We start from the raw sequence: 23,452 nt of genomic DNA on the forward strand, positions 1-23,452 counted from the left end.
GCATGTTTACCACCACAGTTGCAGCATTTAGGCTCAGCTGGCATACCTCCCGTCAACATACACTTGAGACATTAACAAATATTTTGCATTTTTCACACTACATGGATTTGGGCACCGGGTCTCTCAAGGTATCTCATAAAACCCAAATACACGTGAGAAGGGATGGACTCTTCATTAAAAGAAAACTATAGAATGGATGGAGTGGGCTTCCTCACTCCATCCACCATGCGGGTCAGTCGGTGTGCACCAACCACTTGATCCAATTCTTCACAAATCCTTTGCTTTTACTTCTAGCGCCACCCCTTGACAGGAACCCTGCTTCGAAGATCCACACTCAACACATTCCAATCTGATATCTTCTTGAGGCGCAGAGCACACTCCTTCTGTTCCATAGATAAAAAAAAAAAAAGAGCTCACTTCTTGTTACTCTCATCAACGCCACCTCATCCACCATTTTTATAGAGACTTCAAATCGGCTCTCCCAGGTAACAAAATCGATACAAAACCCTTACTCCAACTAAAAAAGTATCAGACCTAGGCTTCGATTTACTAGATTCCACCACCACTTTACTTGTTTTATTTATTTTGCATTCGTCACTGTAATCCAATTATTCTCACTCATCTCCACTCGACACGCAATCAGATTCAAACATAACATCCACTTCCACCTTTTTTTCACAACCGTCTAGGGTCTCTGTCTTCTTCATCTTTGGTATATTGGCGATCACACAATTTAATGTGCATTCCGCCACCTACGGGATGGAAACAGGATTCCCAAAAATTGAACAAAACACCAAAAAAACTACCAAACTAACAATAAATAAACTAAATCCAACAACTTTTCGATTACATTTTTTTTATTACATCTGATCCCTACAAGGCTCAAGGGGAACCTGGGATGGAGGGTCTTCCGGCGCCAGTACACCTTGCAAGTCTTCAGATGTAAAATCCTTAAGTCCCAAAAACCTTTCTGCCGCAGCGACAATAATGTCCAGTTTCTTAGATTTCTTTGAGACTTGTGCCGTACAGTTTATAACTGTGGCAATGAATGCCACAAAATCTACATTTTTAACACACAGGGTAACTTTTGACTGGCAGCAAACATTTACTACAGGTTGTGGTGCGTCCACTACCATATCTTCACTAGCATCTCTTCTTTTCTCAATTATTTTAATCGCCTCCGCATAGGAGATTCGATTGACCGCTCTTACTTTTGCCACCTCAATCTCCTTTATCCTTACAGGGCACTCCAGGAACTCGGGCTCATGATCCCCACCACAATTGCAACACTGTCGTCCTTCTACACACCGTTCTTCAATATACTCTGTCCGTCTGCACAAACTTGAAACATGGCCAAATCCTTTATAATTCTTCCACTGCAATGGTTTGGGGACGAAAGCTCTTACAGCGTATCTTACATAATCAAGCTTCACATGCGTAGGTATTTGCTCTTTATCAAAAAACAACAGAACTGACAGACTTATTTTTCTCCATTCACCCAGCGGGTCAGACGCCGGGCACCAACCACACCAGGAATTATCTTCAGGGATTCAACCTGAACAACTGTCGTCACCCCTGAGATGACTCCTTTGACTGGTGCTCTACTCAGAAGTTCAAAACACAACATTTCTGTTGTTCGGATTATTTTGAGGCTCACTGCAACCTTCCTCTGTTCTTCAGAAATACAATTAATCAAAATAAGACCACTCCTGGTCACTCTGACAGACTCCACTTTTCCCAGCGCATACTTCATCATTTGACACCTCAAACGGGTCTCCCACATATTCATCCTTACTCAATAAACGCATCCCAACATGAAGCAATTCATTATCATTCATACCAGTATCCTCCATTCCAATTTTAGATAATTTCCTTTTTGTTCCAGTTTTCGATACTACTGTTGTCCATTCAGAAGATTCGTCTTCACCAACTTTGCTCGACGCACTGCTTGATTCGAACGCATCATCTACTTCCGCCATCTTTCCCTGGATCCCTCCGTTGAGCCTGGAGCTCTGTCTTCTTCGTCTTCTTTAACGGCAGTTGGCATCCAATAAATGTTGCATTGCCGCCACCTACTAGACTGGAGTATAACTCCCTTATACTTTGCTTGAAAAAATATAGAAAGAAATACCTTACCATGTAACACTACACATAAAAAAATAAATAACGTAATATTTAAGAAATCTAGCAAAAATCAAGATAAATAAAATATATTTTAACAAATAAATGTAATTAAATAACCCACCCTACTCCACTATTTAAATCTATTTAGTCATACTAAAGGCCAACAGCCTGAAAGGATGGGACACCACCACTTAACACACCCTGTAACTCTTCTGACATCAAGTCTCGCACACTCAAATACCTCTCTGCAGCTGCCACCACAACCTCAATTTTCTGCGACTTATGTTCCATCCCTGCAGTACAGTTGATAACCATTGCTATAAATGCTAAAAATCTATCCCTCTGTACTGGTACAGATCTAATACTCACACCACTCCTCTCAGGATCTCTCCTCCTTGACACATCTTCCTCTACTTTCTTCACTGCCTCAGCATATGACAACTTCTGCACTACTCTAACCCTGGAAACCTCAACCTGCCTCTCTTGCATCGGACATTTCTGATCCCCAGCCCCATGGACACCCCTATAATTAACACAAATCACTACTTTCCCCAATGCTACACATTCCTTTGTCTCATGCCCTTCTGCACACTTCTCACACCTAGGAACCTCCCTCCTACACACTGCTGCCACATGCCCATAAGCTTGACACCTGTAACAACGTAATGTATTCGGCACAAAAGATCGTACAGGATAACCTATATATCCTAACATCACTTTGTCGGGCAAAGACTCAACATCAAAACCCAAAAGAACAGACAACGACTCTTCTGTTTCATCACTCACGCCACCCTGTCTGTGTCGCACCAAACGACGAGCATCACAAACACCAGGAATTTTCCCCTTCAGTTGGTAAATTTTCACATTTATCGCTACCCCGGTAATCACTCCTTTCAATGGTGCCCTTTTCTTGAGAGAAAAACAATTCACATCTCTTGCCCCCATTCGTTTAACGCGGAGCGCCTGCTCCCTCTGACCAGCAGAAACGCAAACAATTATCACTAGACCACTTCTGGATACCCTCACCGATTCCACAACACCCAACTCTGTTTTCACCAACTCTGAAACCACAAATGGATCAGCCAAAAGGCAAGGGTCCACTTTTTCCAAAAACGTAACTCCTACTGTCACAGACTCATCTTTATTCTCTGTGCAAGCCTCGGGCTCCGATAACTTTTACCACACCTACCACATCCGATACTAAGCCCTCATTCACTTCAATTTCTCCTGCTGTCTTCAGCTCACTCTGCTTACACTTTCTACCATTTCTTCTTTAACAAACCATCTCCCTTTTTTCTGCCATTTTTAACCAACTCAAGCTCACCCTCTTCCTCCCTCTCTCTCTCTTAGACCTCCTCTGCCTCTCCTTTTCCATCCATTCCTCCTCCGTATTCCAAGTATAAGTCTCCTTACGATAACACTGCACTTCTCCTGACATACATCTTGTTCTTGCCTCTTCAAGGGCCACCATTTAACCGGCTGTCACAATCTCCGTACAATCAGCACGAACCTGGAGCTCTGTCTGTACCTCTTCAAATCCCATAAAGATTTAGGTATGAGTTGGTGACCTCTAGTGGCCATTGTAAGTACACGTTGGAACTAGACCCGGAAGCAGCGTGTACACTGCTGAAACCAAGGAGACAGCATGGCGGAATATACAGGTACACGTGAGAAACGTAAATAGTGATAGAAAAACGATGATAATAGAAATACTGAATGGTGCACTACAGAGAACGGTCATCATATTGTAATTTTGATATTGTGTACTTAAAATAGTTAATTCGTGTGTATATTTGAAGTCTTGTCATGTTGCTTGTGTAGCTAGCTAAATTGGCTAATGCATTTCATATACCGGTATGCTAACTAACTAACCTTAGCTAGCCAGCTTGCTAGCTGAGCTTCTATTGAGCATACTCCATGCAGTTTTTGGATTACCACGTTATTCAGATCACTCAAAGTAAACGAAACCGGCATTGAAAAAAAGTGGTTAAACTTGTTAGGCACACATATAATGGCAATGCCCGTTGGCTACAGCTATCTAGTTAGCCAGTTCATGCAATGTTTTGACACTGACACCAAAGATTATTATAATTTACCCATCTGTGTTGACTGACACCTTTACTGACACTGTGACAGATCACGACGGTGGGGCAGGGGACGATGTGCCCGATCTCTCAGACAGTGATAATGAGGAACAGTGGCAGTGGATGGAGGAGGCAAATGACAACAACTTTCAAGTTACTTGCTTATTCTGTGACAAGTGTGTATCATTGCTGTTTTAAGCAACTCACTGATACATTTCATCTGGTGTGAAATAGTTACGTTTCTCTGATAGTGTTGCTGGTTAAAATGTGTCTTGTCCTTCATGTTTTCTCAGGATGTCAAATTCTGTACCAGAAACACTACAACACTGCCTAGTAGAGCATCAAGTCGACCTTGTAGAAGTGGTTAAGAAACACAGTAAGTTTGTAAACTTCTCTTATAAAGAGTTATCATTGTTTTCTGTTGTGATATAATCAAGCCTCCTCACATCTGACGTTGTTCAAATCCTTCCCCGTAGAATTAGATGACTATGGTTACATCAAGATGATAAACTACATACGGACAGTGGTAAGCACATCCCATCCCTTATTGTGTTTTGATACACAGTGACTTCAGACCTTTGGCCAAAGCATGGTCCAGGTAAAATAGTAATGACCCAGATCTCATCCTTGCTTCTTGTCGTTTGGAAGTGTAGTCGTCTCTTGAAGCTGAGATTGAGGTTAGACATTTTTTATAGAAATTGTCATTGCAAAAGAACAGAAGGTGTTTAGACTACCTGCTAGAAATACCTTTTGGGCAATTCCGTGCCAGATGTGCCCAAATATAGTTATACTGAACAAAAATATAAACGCAACATGTAAAGTGTTGGTCCCATGTTTTATGAGCTGAAATAAAAGTTCCCACACATTTTTCATACGCACAAAAAGCTTATTTCGCTAAAATTTTTGTTTACATCCCTGTTAGTGAGCATTTTTCCTTTTATGAGGAGTATTTATCTTCGATGAGGTTTAACGGCAGTTGGCATCCAATAAATGTTGCATTACCGCCACCTACTAGACTGGAGTATAACTCCCCTTATACTTTGCTTGAAAAAAAAAAAATATAATATAACAAATACCCTACCATCTAACACTTTGTCGGGCAAAGACTCAACATCAAAACTCAAAAGAACAGACAATGCCTCTTCTGTTTCTACCCTCATGCCACCATGTCTGCGTCGCAGCAAACGTCGGGCATCACAAATACTGGGAATCTTCCCCTTCAGTTGGTCAGCTTTTACATTTACCGCTACACCAGTAATCACTTCTTTCAATGGCGCCCTTCTCTTGCCCCATTCATTTAACACGGAGCGCCTGCTCCCTCTGTCCAGCAGAAACGCAAACAATTATCACAATTGGATGATCTACCCCCAGAAGAAAGGAAAAAAAAAAAAAAAATTATCACAAGACCACTTCTGGTTACCCTCACCGTTTACACGGCACCCAACTCTGTTTTCACCCACCCTGAAACCAGAAATGGATCATCCAAAAGGCAGGGTTCCACTTTTTCCAAAAACCTCACTCCTACTGTCACAGACTCATCTTTATCCTGACCCTCGGTGCAAACCTCGGGCTCCGAGAACTTCACCACACCTACTACCTCCGATACTTCGCCCTCATTCACTTCCATTTTTCCTCGTGTCTTCAGCTCACTCTGCTAACACTTTCTACCATTCTTTAACAAACCATCTCCCTTTTTCCCACAATTTTTAACCAACTCAAGCTCACCCTCTTCCTCCCTCTCTCTCTTAGACGAACTCTGCCTCTCTTTTTCCCTCCATTTCCCCTCCGTATTCCAAGTATAAGTCTCATTATGATAACACTGCACTTCTCCTGACATACATCTTGTTCTTGCCTTGTCAAGGGATGCCATTTAACCGGCTGTCACAATTCCCCCAGGAGTATTTCTCTCTGTAATAAAGCCCTTTTTTTGGGGAAAACGCCCAGGCCCACACATGGCTGCGCCCCTGCCCAGTCATGTGAAATCCATAGATTAGGGCCTAATGAATTTATTTATACTGACTGATTTCCTTATATGAACTGTAACTCAGTAAAATCATTGAAATTGTTGCATGTTGCGTTTATATTTTTGTTCAGTGTATAATGTTTCGGATCTTACTGAAAGGAAGTCCATAGAAAGGGTTTTTGTGGGAAGGATGCTTGGCATGACTTTGAAATCATTATCCAAAATAATTACTGAGAAATAATTAGTTAGGAATAAAATTAGAAATGGTAGTTTTTAATTATCCATAAATTAATTTAAAGAAATTGTATTCTTAATCTAAACAGTACTCATATTTCAGAGCATCCGGTAATTTTCAAATGACACCAACACTGGCTTTGTAGTATCTACAAACTAATCATTGTAGTGTCTTAATTAAAGAAGGCCTGGGTAAGGCCAAAATGTCACACATTTCCCAACTTTAATGTGTTATTATTTTGGATACAGATTTCAAATGTATGCCAAACATCCTTTCCCCAATGGACCTTTCCAGGGATTTAATTTCTGGAAGATCCAAAACATCAGAATTATCTTTGGGCCTATCTTGTGTGGAAAGCCCCATTGCTGATAATATTGCAAGCATGCAGTGTGCAGGAGCCTTCTTCGACACACATGTAAACAAAAACATAATTATAGATGTGCAATTGTATTCTTCATAGATCCTTTATAGCTATGATTTGATTAATCATGAATTTCAGGTTCTCGAAACTAAAAAATTAATCTGTTAGTTCTGTATCTACTTATCGTTAAAACAGATCGCCTATCTATGTCGTGCCAAATACATCCCTGGTTTTCCAAGTTCATGGACAATAATGACTGTGTGTTTGTGTTTGCAGAAGTGCAGTGGGCAGAGCCTGTCTACGCTGTCTGCGTGTTCTATTCCTTGGGAGAGTGATGAGTACATGAGGCCAGCTTTACAGGATGACCCCTTACTGCAGATAGGTACTGGCGTTGACAGGTTCATTGTTCAACTCAAAGGCCTCAATTTAATCAAGTACAGATAAAGGGTAACTGCATTACAGGTTTATTTAGAATGTTTTCACCAGACGTGGGATTTTGCATTAATATCCAATGTTGTTTTAAAGAGGAACTTGAACCTGTTTAAAACCAACAAAGCCTGCAAGCTGTTCATGTAAACAGAGTGAAACTGCAGTGCTGTTTTATTTTATATGGTATTATTTGAGTTGGTGCAACCCATTAGTGCTTCATTGTGACTGGGCATTTGCATGGGATGACATCACTGGCATGGTTCAGACAAAGGAGGTTGGGAGCATTGCATGTTGGGCAGAGATGCAATTTTACACAGTACTGTTAGTGGAGTAGCCAGTCATTATCTTCCCGTGTTTGAAAAGTGTTCAAGTGAGTCCCCCCCTCTCTTTTTCACTCTCCCTTTTGTTAGATCTGGAAGAACTGTGTGAGGGGATGGGGATGTTGGCTGGCCCCTCTACTGGGGGCCAGTGTGATGCCAGCCACTCCTCTGATGGTCTTCTGCAGAGGGCCCAGGCTGCAGAGGAGAGGGCCCAGCGCACAGAGGAGGCCCTGGCCAGAGCCATGGACGACCTACACAAACTCAAGTCAGTGCTGCTCACACTACTATTAACATTACTGTTAATTACTGTGATGACTACTACTACTGTTATTAGCAGGTTTGAGTGACCACCTAGAATTTGCAATTGGCGCCGATGCGACCAATACATTTTTTACTTGCACAGTCAAGTCAATAGGTCGCAAATTGCGACCAAATGGTCACACTGGATCCCTGCATTTGATGGCACTGGTGTTTCTTTCTCACACATGCACCTCCCACCTGCGGCCAGCAGAGGGACTATGTGAACTCAGTATTGCAGAGGCCTTTCCTTTGACTAGGAGGAAAAGGAGAAGGGAGGGAAAATTCCACTGCTGCATAGAAAGGGATAGGGGGAGTTGGGGGTAGAGAGGAGTGGTGGTTGGGGGGGGGGAATATAGATGCTCTCTTTCCATTTACCGCTATGTCCTGTCGGAAGGATCAGCCAATCCGAACCTTAAACATTGGGGGGGGGGGGAATGCCAAACTGACCTTAGATCAGGGTCTAGGGGCAACCTCATTCTACTCTGTTGTAAAATACTGTGGTATTTGTTTCAGGCTGCTGGCCCAGGGTCTGGTATTGAATGCGGATGTGGGTCGGGGCACCAGGGCCTTGGGCGCCGTGGCTGAGCTCCGAGAGGACGAGGACGAGGCCTACTTCAGCTCATATGGCCACTACAGCATCCACGAGGAGATGCTTAAGGTCTGCCACCACAATGTCATGCCTGCACATATGCATACACTCACGCCCTCTACTAAACCGATGTTTCTTCTTAACTCAGTAGCCACTGCAGAGAGAGGAGGGACGCAGGTTTAGCAGGGCGGTTTATCTGAAAGGCTCGATGTAGCATTAAATGAAAAGGATCGTCTCTATGCAAACTCCGATGTTGATAACATGACGTTTTTCTCAAAGTGACAAATCGGCAATAAGGAGTGAGCTCTCATGCGAAACATCAGCATTACTATAGCATGGTGGAGATTTGAGATGTGGTAATTGTATTTCACACTTCTTAAGCATTAGAAGTTGTGTGTGTGCACTTACCGCAGTGCTTCGACATGATCCGTTCCCTCCCTCTGATTGGTGCTTAGCATTGTTAATGTTTGCGTCATACATGTATATACGTCAGACTAAACTCCATCAAAAACCCTTCCTCGGAGGAAAGACGAACCACGTGACAGGTTTGCGGTAGAAAATCTTCAACTCATTTACGGGCTCTCATAAAGTGGATCACACTCTGTTTGTGTGTGTGTGTGTGTGTGAGAGAGAGAGCGTGCTTAAGACAGGGCGAGAGAGAAAGTGAGTCTCACCATTTAACCCCTTTTCAATCATCCTTGCGCCAAGGATCCTTTGCCACTCCTCATGTCAGACTAGTATAATGAATATGAGGTCAGTTGTCATGTCAGAACAGTCTTTGGAACAGAGAAAATTAAACTTCTAATTGATTTGTAATTTATTTCAACACCATGGGGTGGGGATGGTTTCCTTGACACTATTAAACCTAGTCCTGGACTAAAAGCAAGCTCAGTGGAGAATCTCTGTTTCCGGGAGACCGCTCCTATGGGATTTAACTGTAATTTGGCAAAATATTTGATTGCTTTGTTCGGTTTCTGTCACCTCACCAACAGCATGCGAAGGCACTGGCAATGTAGTCATCATCCGAAGTGAGTGCAGATAAGTTGTGACTTATAGATAAATGTGTGTTTCATGAGTACGTAGAGGGCCTCCCTTTGACATGCGTAAGGATTTGATTGGCATGTTAATTAGCCAGTCCTGACTCCCAACTAGATTCCATGTGGAATGGTTGAAACGATGCCAGCCCTCTCTATTTCTATGTTAGAATGACTCTACTCTTTTTTTAGATCTCTACGCCTAGCAAGCATTGTACTTATTTTCCGTGGAGTCAAAAATCCCAGTCAGCTCTGATTCCACGAGATGACACCACACACAAGCACAAACATGGCACTCGAGTCCTGTGGCCATCTCCCCTCTAGTTTTCACGGGAACTCTCCATCACATAGACATACAACCGTCCGCCCGGCTGTGACACACACACCTTGGTCTCGGGTGATTGGATCATTTGTTTCAGTGTGTTATGTTGTTTCTGAAGACACGCTCTATGCTTTCTCTGCCCGCGGTAATGGATGACCTGTAAGTCCTTTGTTCCTTCCTTTCAGGATAAAGTGCGCACAGAAAGCTACAGGGACTTCATGTACCTCAACCCGGAAGTGTTCAAGGACAAGGTGAGCAAAGAACTCGGCAGTGCAGGTTTTAAAAATATAAATTGACAATTGCTATAGCAGTGACGGCGCCTGATTTAAAACACTGCGACTTCATTACGCGCCATAGAGCCTCTCGGCCGCGGACTGTGGAGTGCTGATAACAAGCGCACCAACCCCCTTATTGCCCCCCCCCCCCCTCCTTCCCCAACCCTGCACTGTCATTGGAAGCAGGCAGCGTCCATCTCCAAGGCCATCCCTTAAGTGCTGCCACCGGGTAGGCCCTGGAGGAGGGGAGTGAGGGGGTAGAGAATAGGCCGGAGGGGGGATGATGGTGAAGAGTGGTGGAGTGATTTTTCAGTGAAATTGGTTAGGGATGGGAGAGAATGGGTGGGAAACGGGATGGTTGCAGGAAGAATAAACAGGGTTTGGACTGGGTATTGTTATCCCTGTCATCGGGGTGGCGGTGGATGAGGGTTATGGCGACCTGTCGCGACCCCTGTCATCGTGATAAATGCTCTGGCTCCTCTCCTGCACCTCGCCCCCAGTCTGGTCCGTCAGCGTACCAGAAAGAAGTATCTCTTAAAAATATATGTATTTTTTAAGGTATTTCCATTGAACAGATGGTGAAAGAGAACGACAGTGGGAAAAGATTAAGGGCTGTAGGCTGGATTCGAACCCATGTTGCTAGACCAGCCAGCCCACAGGATAGGAGTATATCAGAGGGAGAAATGTTTGTGAGGGAAGTTGAAAATTGATTGTATTATGAGGGCTATGGGTTTGCTGTTTTGTGTGTAGCTCAATCCTTTCCCCGTAGCCCCTTCTCAGATGTCACCAGGTAGGCCAAAACTCCATCCCACCAAAACAGGCTGAAATTTCAGGGCATTATCATAAAAATCCCTATGTGGCCCTTGGGACAAAATTATTGGCCACCCTTGGTCTACACTCCTGTTAGATACATTTCTATCTACCCTTCTGAACACGCTAATCAGCCAATCCATTACTAGTTATAAGGAAGGGGAAGTTTCCTTTTGTGGATTAAAGGTGCACTTCTACCTCCTATACTGCAGGTGGTGCTAGACGTGGGCTGTGGGACGGGCATCCTGTCTATGTTCGCCGCCAGAGCGGGAGCCAAGATGGTCATTGGGGTGGATCAATCAGAAATCATCTACCAGGCCATGGACATTGTCAGGTGAGCCGCCATTGTTATCCCAGGGAATTCTGGGAAATTTTGTTTGTTTTTGGACAAGTTGGTTGTACTGTACTGCCCTGTTTCAAATGCCCCCCTATTTTGTGCTAACTGGACATTAATATTGTTTGATATACAAACACTCACCTGTTACACACACCCCATTGACGAACGGGTGTCTATGAGCTCAGATAAGGCTTTATAGGGACGGTGTGTCAGTGTCCATACGTCTACTGCATATAACTATAACCCCCGTATCACAGGGACCAGAAGCCAGTCAATAGCCGTGTCTGAATACCCGTACTTGTGTTCTAAATAGTAGGCATTTTGGGTATGCGAAAATATAATGTTTTATAGTACACTATTAAAAGTAAAGATTCAGGTTGGAACCAAATAAGGTTCTTAAGAGCGATGCCATAGGGTAACCATTCTAGGTGCTTTGAATAACCTTAAATGGGATGATTCTTTGAAGAACCACACACACTCAATACCTTATTTTATGCAAATAAGGTGTTGAGCTTTATTTGCATATTTCCCAGGGTGCCTTTCGAGTGAATTTTAGTTACCAGTACCACCCATGACTGTGTTTGCTAGTGACAGAGACATGGTTGTTGCATTCATTCATTTTCAGCACTGTGGCCTTCACCAAGTAAGATCCTATTTGAAAATGTTATTGTTAAAATGTAATTATTTATCACAATACACTACATAGTTCATAAGGCCTTGTTTTGAGGGCCTAGTTTTACCCCAAAACTCATGGTTCACAGACCACATCAGGCCTGCAAGTCTCACAATGCTGGCTTGCAAAGTCGTGTAATTCCTATTGAAATCCAGCCAGAGTGGGGATATCCAACATTTGGAATGTTTATTCACCCACAACCTGCATTCAGAATGACTGCCAGGGTTGGGAAGACTAAGATATGACACTACCTATAGCATCTAAACTGGAATAACCATTTCAGTAACGGGTGCAATGTCCAAGTAACAGATTGGATTAGTTTAGAAAAATTGGTTATTTATATTTAAGTAGCATAAAATTAATTTATCAATCAAAACATGGATATTGAAACAAACAATAAAATCTGCCTGCAATAGAGGATGCTGGGAATGATGGCCGTGGTTTTGGTTCAACTCTGGTTAGTAACACCAACACTGGGGTTCTTTTACACCACTTGGTGTTAATTTAACTATTTACAGTGTTAATTTAACTCCTGAATCAACACTAGAAATGTTACACTGAGAAATCAACACTAGCTAACGCTGGCCAATTTGCTGTGTGCTATGAAAGGGACACATCTGCAGGCTTCCCTACATTTCAAGAACCTTTTAGAATTCTGAAGAATCGTAGATGCCACGTCAAGAACCCTCCACTTAACTCAAAGGTTCTTTATCGGGCAAGAGTTCTCCAAGGAACAACCATTTTAAGAACCTTTCAGTGTATGTGAAATTTAGAAAATGTTGAATGCTTTAAATGCCAGGATGTCATACTCATTTCAGATTTTCATCTAGTACGAATTCACTCCATGGTATTGAGGAAGATAATCATATTTTCAGACCCATGTGTGTTTGACAACAGCTGATAATCAGATAAGGGGACTCACTGTACAAAAATGAACGAATGGCAGGGAACAACCCAATTACGCATTAGATGACGGCTTCTCAGAATGCGTGCGCCTAGTATGTTGATATTTGTTGCTTACTGCATGCATTGTTACTAAACAGTATGTTCTAATAAATAGTATGTATATGTAAAATAGACACGACGAGCCGCTAATAATGAAAAGGCAGGCCTATCGATACACTTGCTACTCATTCATTGCTGCAGCTGCAGTGTTGGTTGTAGCGTGAGTGGAAGTAGGGAGAAAGGTGTTTTATGTTTTGTAAAAGTGTTGAGTAAAAACAGCATTGACAGTGCTGAATATAAAATTCAACATAAACTCACTCATAAAAACAGCAGCTCTTTGCTGTGTTCTTTGACAGTCTCTCTCTGGTCATGGTTTTAAAAGTTATGAAATCTCACATAGGCTAGTATCAAACTTTGCTGTGTGGGGTATTGAAAGCTGCAGGCACGGTGATTTGAGTTGTCCAATTGGCAAGAGCAGTAGGCGCACTTGATTTAGCCGGGTAGGAGGAGTTTTGTTAGTTTAGATTTAGAATGGCCCATTATCAAATGGGCAGGAAGAGGGCCAGGGGAAAAAATACATGTAATCCATATGCACTCAAATAGTGAATGAAGGCCACATTCCCGCCAGTTCGTTTTTCACTCATGCCAGGTAGGTTACTCCGGTTATTTCACTCCACACATCAACCTACTGTTTGAGGAGCATGCAGCCTTTCGCTGCGCGACAGGTGATATTCTGCCCGAACTCTGTATGCCATGGGCTCTCCAACCCTGTTCCTGTGCTTAATTTGGGAAACCAAGTGAAATCTTTTCGGGAACATCGATTGTAACATGTTTAAACAAGTAAACGTATTTCATTAAACTGTTGACAGCCCCTCTCTCTGCGCGCTCAAGAAAGGAATGAAGGAGAGAGGGGAGGAGATGGAAACACACAGTGATATATTCTGTAGCTGAAGGTAATGTGTCAGCCTATTAATTATAAACAAATTAAAAAAATGCCCTATCACTAAGCTATTCAAAATCAAATTCACTATACTTGTAGGCTAACTCTGTAAACTGCCATGCACAATCAGTGAACCAATAGCATCGCCTAGGCCTATACATTCTCTCCCATACTCATGGATAAAGTTTGGAGCGTAGCATAAGGTAACCAGTCCAACCAGTACTACCAACGCATGTCCAGAGTGCATAAGAGGAGATTACCGTGACTCAACGGTCACATGGAATTTTACTGCAGTCATGACTTTGGTGGTAATACAGTTACCGCAACAGCCCTAGGCATGCCACCATTGGTTGACGCATGCAACGTCTGAGCAGGGGAATGCGACCTTTGCCTTCCCGGCGCATAGAGCAGCTGAATCAAGTGCACCTACCGCCAACGGTTTTATCGTTGGCTTTTCTACAGAAATGTTTACCGATCAACGTCATTCTTGTCCTAGTGCGGAAATTCTCATTTAGTTCCACCTTTGAATCTTAGTTTCTTAACAAGCTCATTCATATGTGTTTTAAACGATAAATCATGGCCAATCCAAATACCAAGGTATATGTATGCAGAGACTCGTTGGATTATGTGAAGATGTAATCCATCTGAGACAATTTTACGAGAACTTGAAAACAACATGTATTTAGTTTTGCACGCATTTTAAATAAGTCAGGGCTTTCTGCACAACTGCAAAATCGGACTGTAGCCTTGTCACAGCCAGGTCAGGAGTCGTGGCAATTGCATACATAATAGTATCGTACGCATATAGATTAAATTCAAATGTTTTAACAGATTGACCAATAGCATTTATATAAATAGTTAAAAGAACAGGTCCTAGTATTGACCCCTGCGGAACACCTTTATGTACTTCAATAAATTTGGACTTAACCCCATCAATCACAATGGCCTGAGTTCTGTCACTAAGATAATCATGAAACCAAGAGTTTTGACACACCTACTCATTCAAGGGTTTTTCTTAATTTTTACTATTTTCTACATTGTGGAATAATAGTGAAGACATCAAAACTATGAAATAACATATATGGAATCATGTAGTAACCAAAAAATTGTTAAACTAATCAAAATATATTTTATATTTGAGATTCCTCAAAGTAGCCACCCTTTGCCTTGATGACAGCTTTGCACACTCTTGGCATTCTCTCAACCAGATTCACCTTGAATGCTTCTCCAACAGTCTTGAAGGAGTTCCCACATATGCTGAGCACTTGTTGGCTGCTTTTCCTTCACTCTGTGGTCCAACTCATCCCAAACCATCTCAATTGGGTTGAGGGCAGGTGATTGTGGAGGCCAGGTCATCTGATGCAGCACTCCATCACGCTCCTTCTTGGTCAAATAGCCCTCACAAATATATTTGAGATTCTTCAAATAGCCAACCTTTGCCTTGATGACAGCTTTGCACACTCTTGGCATTCTCTCAACCAGCTTCATGAGGTAGTCACCTGGAATGCATTTCAATTAACAGATGTACCTTCATAAAAGGTATGGTGGTATGCAGAAGATAGTAAAAGACCAAATCCATATTATGGCAAGAACAGCTCAAATAAGCAAAGAGAAATGACAGTCCATCATTACTTTAAGACATGCAGATCAGTCAATACGGAGCATTTAAAAAACTTTCAAAGTTTCTTCAAGTGCAGTCGCAAAAACCATCAAGCGCTATGTTGAAACTGGCTCTCCATGAGGTCCGCCTCAGGAAAGGAAGACCCAGAGTTACCTCTGCTGCAGAGTATAAGTTAATTAGAGTTAACTGCACCTCAGAAATCAGCAATTAACTGCACCTCAGATTGCAGCCCAAATAAATGCTTCAGAGTTCAAGTAACTGACACATCTCAACATCAACTGTTCAGAGGAGACTGTGTGAATCAGGCCTTCATGGTCGAATTGCTGCAAAGAAACCACTACTAAAGGACACCAATAATAAGAAGAGACTTGATTGGGCCAAGAAACACGAGCAATGGACATTAGACAGGTGGAAATCTGTCCTTTGGTCTGATGAGTCCAAATTTCATATTTTTGGTTCCAACCGCTGTGTCTTTGTGAGACGCAGAGTAGGTGTACGGATGATCTCCGCATGTGTGGTTCCCACCGTGAAGCATGGAGGAGGAGATGTGATGGTGACACTGTCTGTGATTTATTTAGAATTCAAGGCACACTTAACCAGCATGGCTACCACAGCATTCTGCAGCGATACGCCATCCCATCTGGTTTGCGCTTAGTGGGACTATCATTTGTTTTTCAACAGTAGAATGACCCAAAACACACCTCCAGGCTGTGTAAGGGCTATTTGAACAAGAAGGAGCATGATGGAGTTCTGCATCAGATGACCTGGCCTCCACAATCACCCAACTTTACCAATTGAGATGGTTTGGGATGAGTTGGACTGCAGAGTGAAGGAAAAGCAGCCAACATGTGCTCAGCATAAGTGGGAACTCCTTCAAGGGTGGCTTCTTTGAAGAATCTCAAATATAAAATATATTTTGATTAGTTTAACACTTTTTTGGTTACTTCCTGATTCCATATGTTATTTGAAGTTAAAGTCAAGGGATCTGAATATTTTCCGAATGCACTGTATGTATACCTTGATGAGCTAGATTGCCTGTCTTTGCAATTTGTTTATTTTTGTTTGCGCTCGTTAGCATATTTAGCTAGCAGCCACCATTAGCTAGCAGCCTCCATGGAAATTCTCTATTACTTGTGCTAATTTTGTTTGCATTCTGGTAACAGATGCCCAATGGTATTTTTTGCGTTTTTTGTTGCCTCCGTTGTGTACTAAGCCTGTAATACCGTAAATCCTGGGATGAGAGAAGGGACGGTATAACGATATGAAAATCTGGATACTGCCCAACCCTAGCTCAGTGCAAATATCTTTCAGCGTATCTGACACTGGTGTCCTCCAATATTAAAATCGCCCATAATGTATAGTTCAGATTTACCACACTTAGATAGTGATTCAGATAAATTGTTAAGAGCACAGAAAAATCTCCACCTGTGTAGGCAATTGTCAAGTAAAAAATATACGTTAATGTTTCTGCAATAAGTGGTGCAGAAAGCTGCAGCAAAAGGGATGAAGTGAGTCAGCCCCTGTGGAGTTTATTTTTTACATCGATCTTCAATAAGGCACTTAGTACATCATAGACATAGAATGGTTTAAATGAAAATGAGGAATCTGGGAATGTGTCGTTCTCTGCAACCTGGCTCGAGGTGAGTAAAGGACTCCCTCTGCTGAAATCAGAGTTTTCTGAAGCTATTTTATCAAATACGTTGCCCGCTGAGGCAAAGTGGTTATTAAACACACCACAAATGTCGATCTTACCTGTTATGGGAACAGAGGCTGTCATAACCTGCTGTGGTAGTGAGGGGATGGAGTTTTGTTTCAGAGAATTGACTACCTTCCAGAAGGCAGCTGGATTCCCACCATTCTCAGATACTTCTTGAACCGTGTATGTATCTCAAGCGTCTGAAGGACTGCCAGTCAGACGTAGAATCAGTCAGCCTTAGCCCAAGCTAAATTTCTTTCCTGAAGTTTCTCTGATAGTTCATGCATTTCTTGAACTAACATGTTTATCTGCAATAGAGTTGAGCAAAGAAGTTCAACAATTTAGGGCCTGATCCGAGTCCGAGATATCTGACACAACCCCCCATTCAAACAATTCCATGTCAGACAACAATTGTTGCTAATTAAAATTCCTATTATTTCTCTTTCTAATAATGCGAGGGTGAGATTTAGGTAGCTTTTCATCTCTTATGCAGGCAAGGGGACAGTGGTCACTGAACTCATTAGCAAAAATTCCATAGGCTGTATACTTATGAGGGGCATTTGTCATAATATCTAAAAGAGTGGATTTTTCAGGGTGTCTAAAGTTGTGGCGGGTTGGTTCAGTTATCAGCTGAGTTAGATTTAGCGCAATGCAGATATCTTTCAGCCTATCAGTAACTGGCATCAACCAAACCAAATTAAGATCACCCAAAATTAATAATTCAGATTTAGCATAATTAGATAGCAAGTCAGACAATTGGCTAAGAACACATGTTGAGGCAGAGGGAGGGCGATAAATTCCCACTAGCCAAGTTGGGCATTATTACCAAGGCCCACATTTAGGACTAGACATAAAAATTGCTAAAGGACAGAGGTAGTGAGAGATACAGAAACATTTAAGTTGTCCTTTGTAAATATGGCGACACCTCAACCTCTGTCAGATCTAAAAGCATAACCAAACGCATCAGTATCCAGCACAGTCTTATTTAGCCAAGTTTCAGATATTACCAGAGTGTCCACGTTGGTTTGAGAGGCCAGAGTTATAATAAAATCAATTTTCGAGATCAAACTTCTGGCATTTACATTTAATCATTCCAATACCGCAGCTGCAAGATTTCAGATCAGACGGAGTCTCTAATACAATCATACCATGCTCAGTTGGTAACCCCTTATTTGAAAATACCATAGGGCTAACTTGAATTGGTATGGATATAAGATTGTCTAGAACTGTACCATTGGGCCTATGCTTTGAAAGAGGACGTGGATTAAAACAAGAGTCAATGAGGGTTACCTGTTACGGGCCTGCAGGATAATGATAATGCAGATAATTTATGGTTGGGATTACCTGAGCAGAATTTGGGGAGTTGATAAGTCAATGTCTCAGCACAGCCTTGAAATGTGAGGACAGGGTCCAGGCACCAAGATGATTTGGATCGACCCCATTCTGTCTGTAGAGCATCTTCTGTTTCCAAAAGGTGTCAAAGTTATTCACAAAAGTAACTCCAACAGAGCTACAGTAGACTCGTAGCCAGTCGTGTAGTGCCAGCAACCTACTGAATTTTTCGCTGCCACGACTGTGATGGCATTAGGCCTGGAATAATTGGACGCTTATTTGAGTTTGTCTTTTTTTTCCTCTTTTTTTTCACTCAGTTACAGTGAGGGAAAAAAGTATTTGATCCCCTGCTGATTTTGTACGTTTGCCCACTGACAAAGACATGATCAGTCTATAATTTTAATGGTAGGTTTATTTGAACAGTGAGAGACAGAATAACAACAACAAAATCCAGAAAAACGCATGTCAAAAATGTTATAAATTGATTTGCATTTTAATGAGGGAAATACATATTTGACCCCTCTGCAAAACATGACTTAGTACTTGATGGCAAAACCCTTGTTGGCAATCACAGAGGTCAGACATTTCTTGTAGTTGGCCACCAGGTTTGCACACATCTCAGGAGGGATTTTGTCCCACTCCTCTTTGCAGATCTTCTCCAAGTCATTAAGGTTTTGAGGCTGACGTTTGGCAACTCAAACCTTTTTCTATGGGATTAAGGTCTGGAGACTGGCTAGGCCACTCCAGGACCTTAATGTGCTTCTTCTTGAGCCACTCCTTTGTTGCCTTGGCTGTGTGTTTTGGGTCATTGTCATGCTGGAATACACATCCACGACCCATTTTCAATGCCCTGGCTGAGGGAAAGAGGTTCTCACCCAAGATTTGACGGTACATGGCCCCGTCCATCGTCCCTTTGATGCAGTGAAGTTGTCCTGTCCCCTTAGCAGAAAAACACCCCCAAAGCATAATGTTTCCACCACCATGTTTGACGGTGGGGATGGTGTTCTTGGGGTCATAAGCAGCATTCCTCCTCCTCCAAACACGCCGAGTTGAGTTGATGCCAAAGAGCTCGATTTTGGTCTCTTCTGACCACAACACTTTCACCCAGTTCTCCTCTGAATCATTCAGATGTTCATTGGCAAACTTCAGACGGGCCTGTTTATGTGCTTTCTTGAGCAGGGGGACTTTGCGGGTGCTGCAGGATTTCAGTCCTTCACGGCGTAGTGTGTTACCAATTGTTTTCTTGGTGACTATGGTCCCAGCTGCCTTGAGATCATTGACAAGATCCTCCTGTGTAGTTCTGGGCTGATTCCTCACCGTTCTCATGATCATTGCAACTCCACGAGGTGAGATCTTGCATGGAGCCCCAGGCCGAGGGAGATTGACAGTTCTTTTGTGTTTCTTCAATTTGCGAATAATCACACCAACTGTTGTCACCTTCTCACCAAGCTGCTTGGCGATGGTCTTGTAGCCCATTCCAGCCTTGTGTATGTCTACAATCTTGTCCCTGACATCCTTGGAGAGCTCTTTGGTCTTGGCCATAGTGGAGAGTTTGGAATCTGATTGATTGATTGCTTCTGTGGACAGGTGTCTTTTATACAGGTAACAAGCTGAGATTAGGAGCACTCCCTTTAAGAGTGTGCTCGTAATCTCAGCTCGTTACCTGTATAAAAGACACCTGGGAGCCTGAACTTTCTGAATGAAGGGGGTCAAATACTTATTTCCCTCATTTAAAATGCAAATCATGTGTTTTTCTGGATTTATTTGTTGTTATTCTGTCTCTCACTGTTCAAATAAACCTACCATTAAAATTATAGACTGATCATTTCTTTGTCAGTGGGCAAACGTACAAAAGCAGCAGGGGATCAAATACTTTTTTCCCTCACTGTATGTATAAAGCCATGTCATCATGGAATGCTCTGCCACAAGAGGTTACTCAGGCAAAAAGCAAGTTTAGCTTTAAAATACAGATAAAATATATATTTCTGTATCACAGCGCCTCTTCTCTTTCTAAAGATCTAATTGAACTGTACTATATATAAGAATGAATATGTACATATGAATAGTGTGTAAATAGTATTTTTGTCGTCGCTTGGTGTCTTTCCTATATATAACTCTTATTTCATTTTGATTTAGAATGTAATGTAATATCTTATGTTGTTCTTGTCTATTACTGTTCTGTACTTTGTCATGTATTTGTACGTTTTATGTGGACCCCAGGAAGAGTAGCTGCTGCATGTTCAGTAGCTAATGGGGATCCTAATAAACTAAACTAAACTTTCCCCAGTATATTGTGCAAGTTTTTTATCTGTTTGCAAAGAGTAGCCACTTCTTCCTGTGAGTAAATAATTGTTTCATCGGACCTCTGGTCGGTCCACATTGTCCCGGAAGAGAGCATAGTAAATACAACTCCTGCAGCGCATTTACAGTTGAAGTCGGAAGTTTACATACACTTAGGTTGGAGTCATTTAAAACTCATTTTTCAACCACTCCACACATTTCTTGTTAACAAACTATAGTTTTGGCAAGTCGGTTAGGACATCTACTTTGTGCATGACATAAGTAATTTTTCTAACAATTTTTTACAGACAGATTATTTCACTTATAATTCACTGTATCACAATTCCAGTGGGTCAGAAGTTTACATACACTAAGTTGACTGTGCCTTTAAACAGCTTGGAAAATTCCAGAAAATGATGTTATGGCTTTAGAAGCTTCTGATAGGCTAATTGACATCATTTGAGTCAATTGGAGGTGTACCTGTGGATGTATTTCAAGGCCTACCTTCAAACTCAGTGCCTCTTTGCTAGACATCATGGTAAAATCCAAAGAAATCAGCCAAGACCTCAGAAAAAACATTGTAGACCTCCACAAGTCTGGTTCATCCTTGGGAGCAATTTCCAAACGCCTGAAGGTACCACGTTCATCTGTACAAACAATAGTACGCAAGTATAAACACCATGGGACCACACAGCCGTCATACCGCTCAGGAAGGAGACGCGTTCTGTCTCCTAGAGATGAACGTAATTTGGTGCGAAAAGTGCAAATCAATCCCAGAACAACAGCAAAGGACCTTGTGAAGATGCTGGAGGAAACAGGTACAAAAGTATCTATATCCACAGTAAAACGAGTCCTATATCGACATAACCTATAAGGCCGCTCAGCAAGGAAGAAGCCACTGCTCCAAAACCGCCATAAAAAAGCCAGACTACGGTTTGCAGCTGCACATGGGGACAAAGATCGTACTTTTTGGAGAAATGTCCTCTGGTCTGATGAAACAAAAATAGAACTGTTTGGCCATAATGACCATCGTTATGTTTGGAGGAAAAAGGGGGAGCTTGCAAGCCGAAGAACACCATCCCAACCGTGAAGCACGGGGGTGGCAGCATCATGCTGTGGGGGTGCTTTGCTGCAGGAGGGACTGGTGCACTTCACAAAATAGATGGCATCATGAGGAAGGAAAATTATGTGGATATATTGAAGCAACATCTCAAGACATCAGTCAGGAAGTTAAAGCTTGGTCGCAAAAGGGTCTTCCAAATGGACAATGACCCCAATTATACTTCCAAAATTGTTGCAAAATGGCTTAAGGACAACAAAGTCAAGGTATTGGAGTGGCCATCACAAAGCCCTGACCTCAATCCTATAGAATATTTGTATCTGAAAAAGCATGTGCGAGCAAGCAGGCCTACAAACCTGACTCAGTTACACCAGCTTTGTCAGGAGGAATGGGCCAAAATTCACCCAACTTATTGTGGAAAGCTTGTGGAAGGCTACCCGAAACATTTGACCCAAGTTAAACAATTTAAAGGCAGTGCTACCAAAAACTAATTGAGTGTATGTAAACTTCTGACCCACTGGGAATGTGATGAAATAAATAAAAGCTGAAATAAATAATTCTCTCTACAATTATTCTGACATTTCACATTCTTAAAATAAAGTGGTGATCCTAACTGACCTAAGACAGGGAATTTTTGCAAAGATTAAATGTCAGGAATTGTGGAAAACTGAGTTTAAATGTATTTGGCTAAGGTGTATGTAAACTTCCGACTTCAACTGTAAATGCTTGCTATTTCCCTTGAACGGGGAAGCCTCCATGGGAAGAGACATAGGAACTAAATCCGTGTCGCAGAGATAGTGATTTCAGGCAGAGAAGTAAACAAACATACAAAAAAACATTACCTGACCTATTCAGGCTGTCGGTAAATACACCCGATACAATTTTTTTTATTAAACTGAATAGATTCTAGCCTGTTAAACGTAACTTTCTGCGACAAACAATTCACTCTCAAACAAATTTGTGCACTCGCTCTCCTTACTGCAGTCCAAGTAAGCACATCTTCCTGCCAACCTGTCAGACAGATACTGAGCTATATTGTATGCTACTTTTTGGGGGGAAATTATATAATTTTATACCAATTCAATTGTCAGAGGAAGAGATTTCGTTTAACAAGTAATTTAAAAAAGATATGGGTCAAAGTTATTTACACCCCTGTTATCCACTTGCGAGGATAACGACACTGAACATTTTTATAAAATGTTTGAGATTGGAGAACACGTTGGGAGGGATCTTAGATCATTCCTCCATACAGAATATTTCCAGATCCTTGATATTCTTCGTCTGTTCTTATAGACTGCCCTCTTCAATTCAAACCACAGGTTTTCAATGGGGTTTAGGTCTGGAGACTGAGATGGCCATTGCAAGATGTTGATTTTGTGGTCAATTAACCATTTCTTGGTGGATTTTGATTAGTGCTTTGGGTCAGTGTTTCCGCTGCAGTCATTTAGCTGCCACGCCCATAAAATATGGAACATGAAAAGATTTGAAGATGCTAGAACAGTCCACATTTACTTTTCCTCTGCAAACAAAATGAGTAATGAATGGAAAAATCAGACATCCCATAGTAGAGTAGTTTATCTATTTACCTAGTCGGCTTGTAGTTGTGTGTTCTATGCAAGATAAATATTAATGCATTAAATAAACATTGACAAGCAGTCAATGCACAACAATTCTTGCAATCGCAGGGAAGACAGCAGTTTTTTTATGTCCGTTGTTAAAAAG

General features: G+C 41.9%; 1 protein-coding gene across 2 annotated transcripts in view; it reads left to right on the top strand.

Moving 5' to 3' along the window:
* Positions 1–3,730: 3,730 nt before the first annotated feature.
* The window catches only part of LOC121579072 (protein arginine N-methyltransferase 3-like), a 128,324-nt gene continuing 108,602 nt past the window's right edge, over positions 3,731–23,452 (top strand). Inside the window, exons 1-9 of one of the 2 annotated variants that reach the window (XM_041893341.1) lie at positions 3,731–3,785; positions 4,261–4,384; positions 4,502–4,584; positions 4,685–4,734; positions 7,044–7,149; positions 7,607–7,781; positions 8,330–8,474; positions 9,947–10,012; positions 11,059–11,180. In XM_041893341.1, the coding sequence (XP_041749275.1) occupies positions 3,770–3,785; positions 4,261–4,384; positions 4,502–4,584; positions 4,685–4,734; positions 7,044–7,149; positions 7,607–7,781; positions 8,330–8,474; positions 9,947–10,012; positions 11,059–11,180 (887 nt within the window). In that variant the 5' untranslated portion in view covers positions 3,731–3,769. Of the gene's footprint in view, positions 3,786–3,825; positions 3,872–4,260; positions 4,385–4,501; positions 4,585–4,684; positions 4,735–7,043; positions 7,150–7,606; positions 7,782–8,329; positions 8,475–9,946; positions 10,013–11,058; positions 11,181–23,452 lie in introns of those variants that run through there. The other variant, XM_041893339.1, reaches the window with a different exon arrangement.

The sequence above is a fragment of the Coregonus clupeaformis genome, chromosome 3 (assembly GCF_020615455.1).
Source record: "Coregonus clupeaformis isolate EN_2021a chromosome 3, ASM2061545v1, whole genome shotgun sequence".
Classification (NCBI taxonomy): domain Eukaryota; kingdom Metazoa; phylum Chordata; class Actinopteri; order Salmoniformes; family Salmonidae; genus Coregonus; species Coregonus clupeaformis.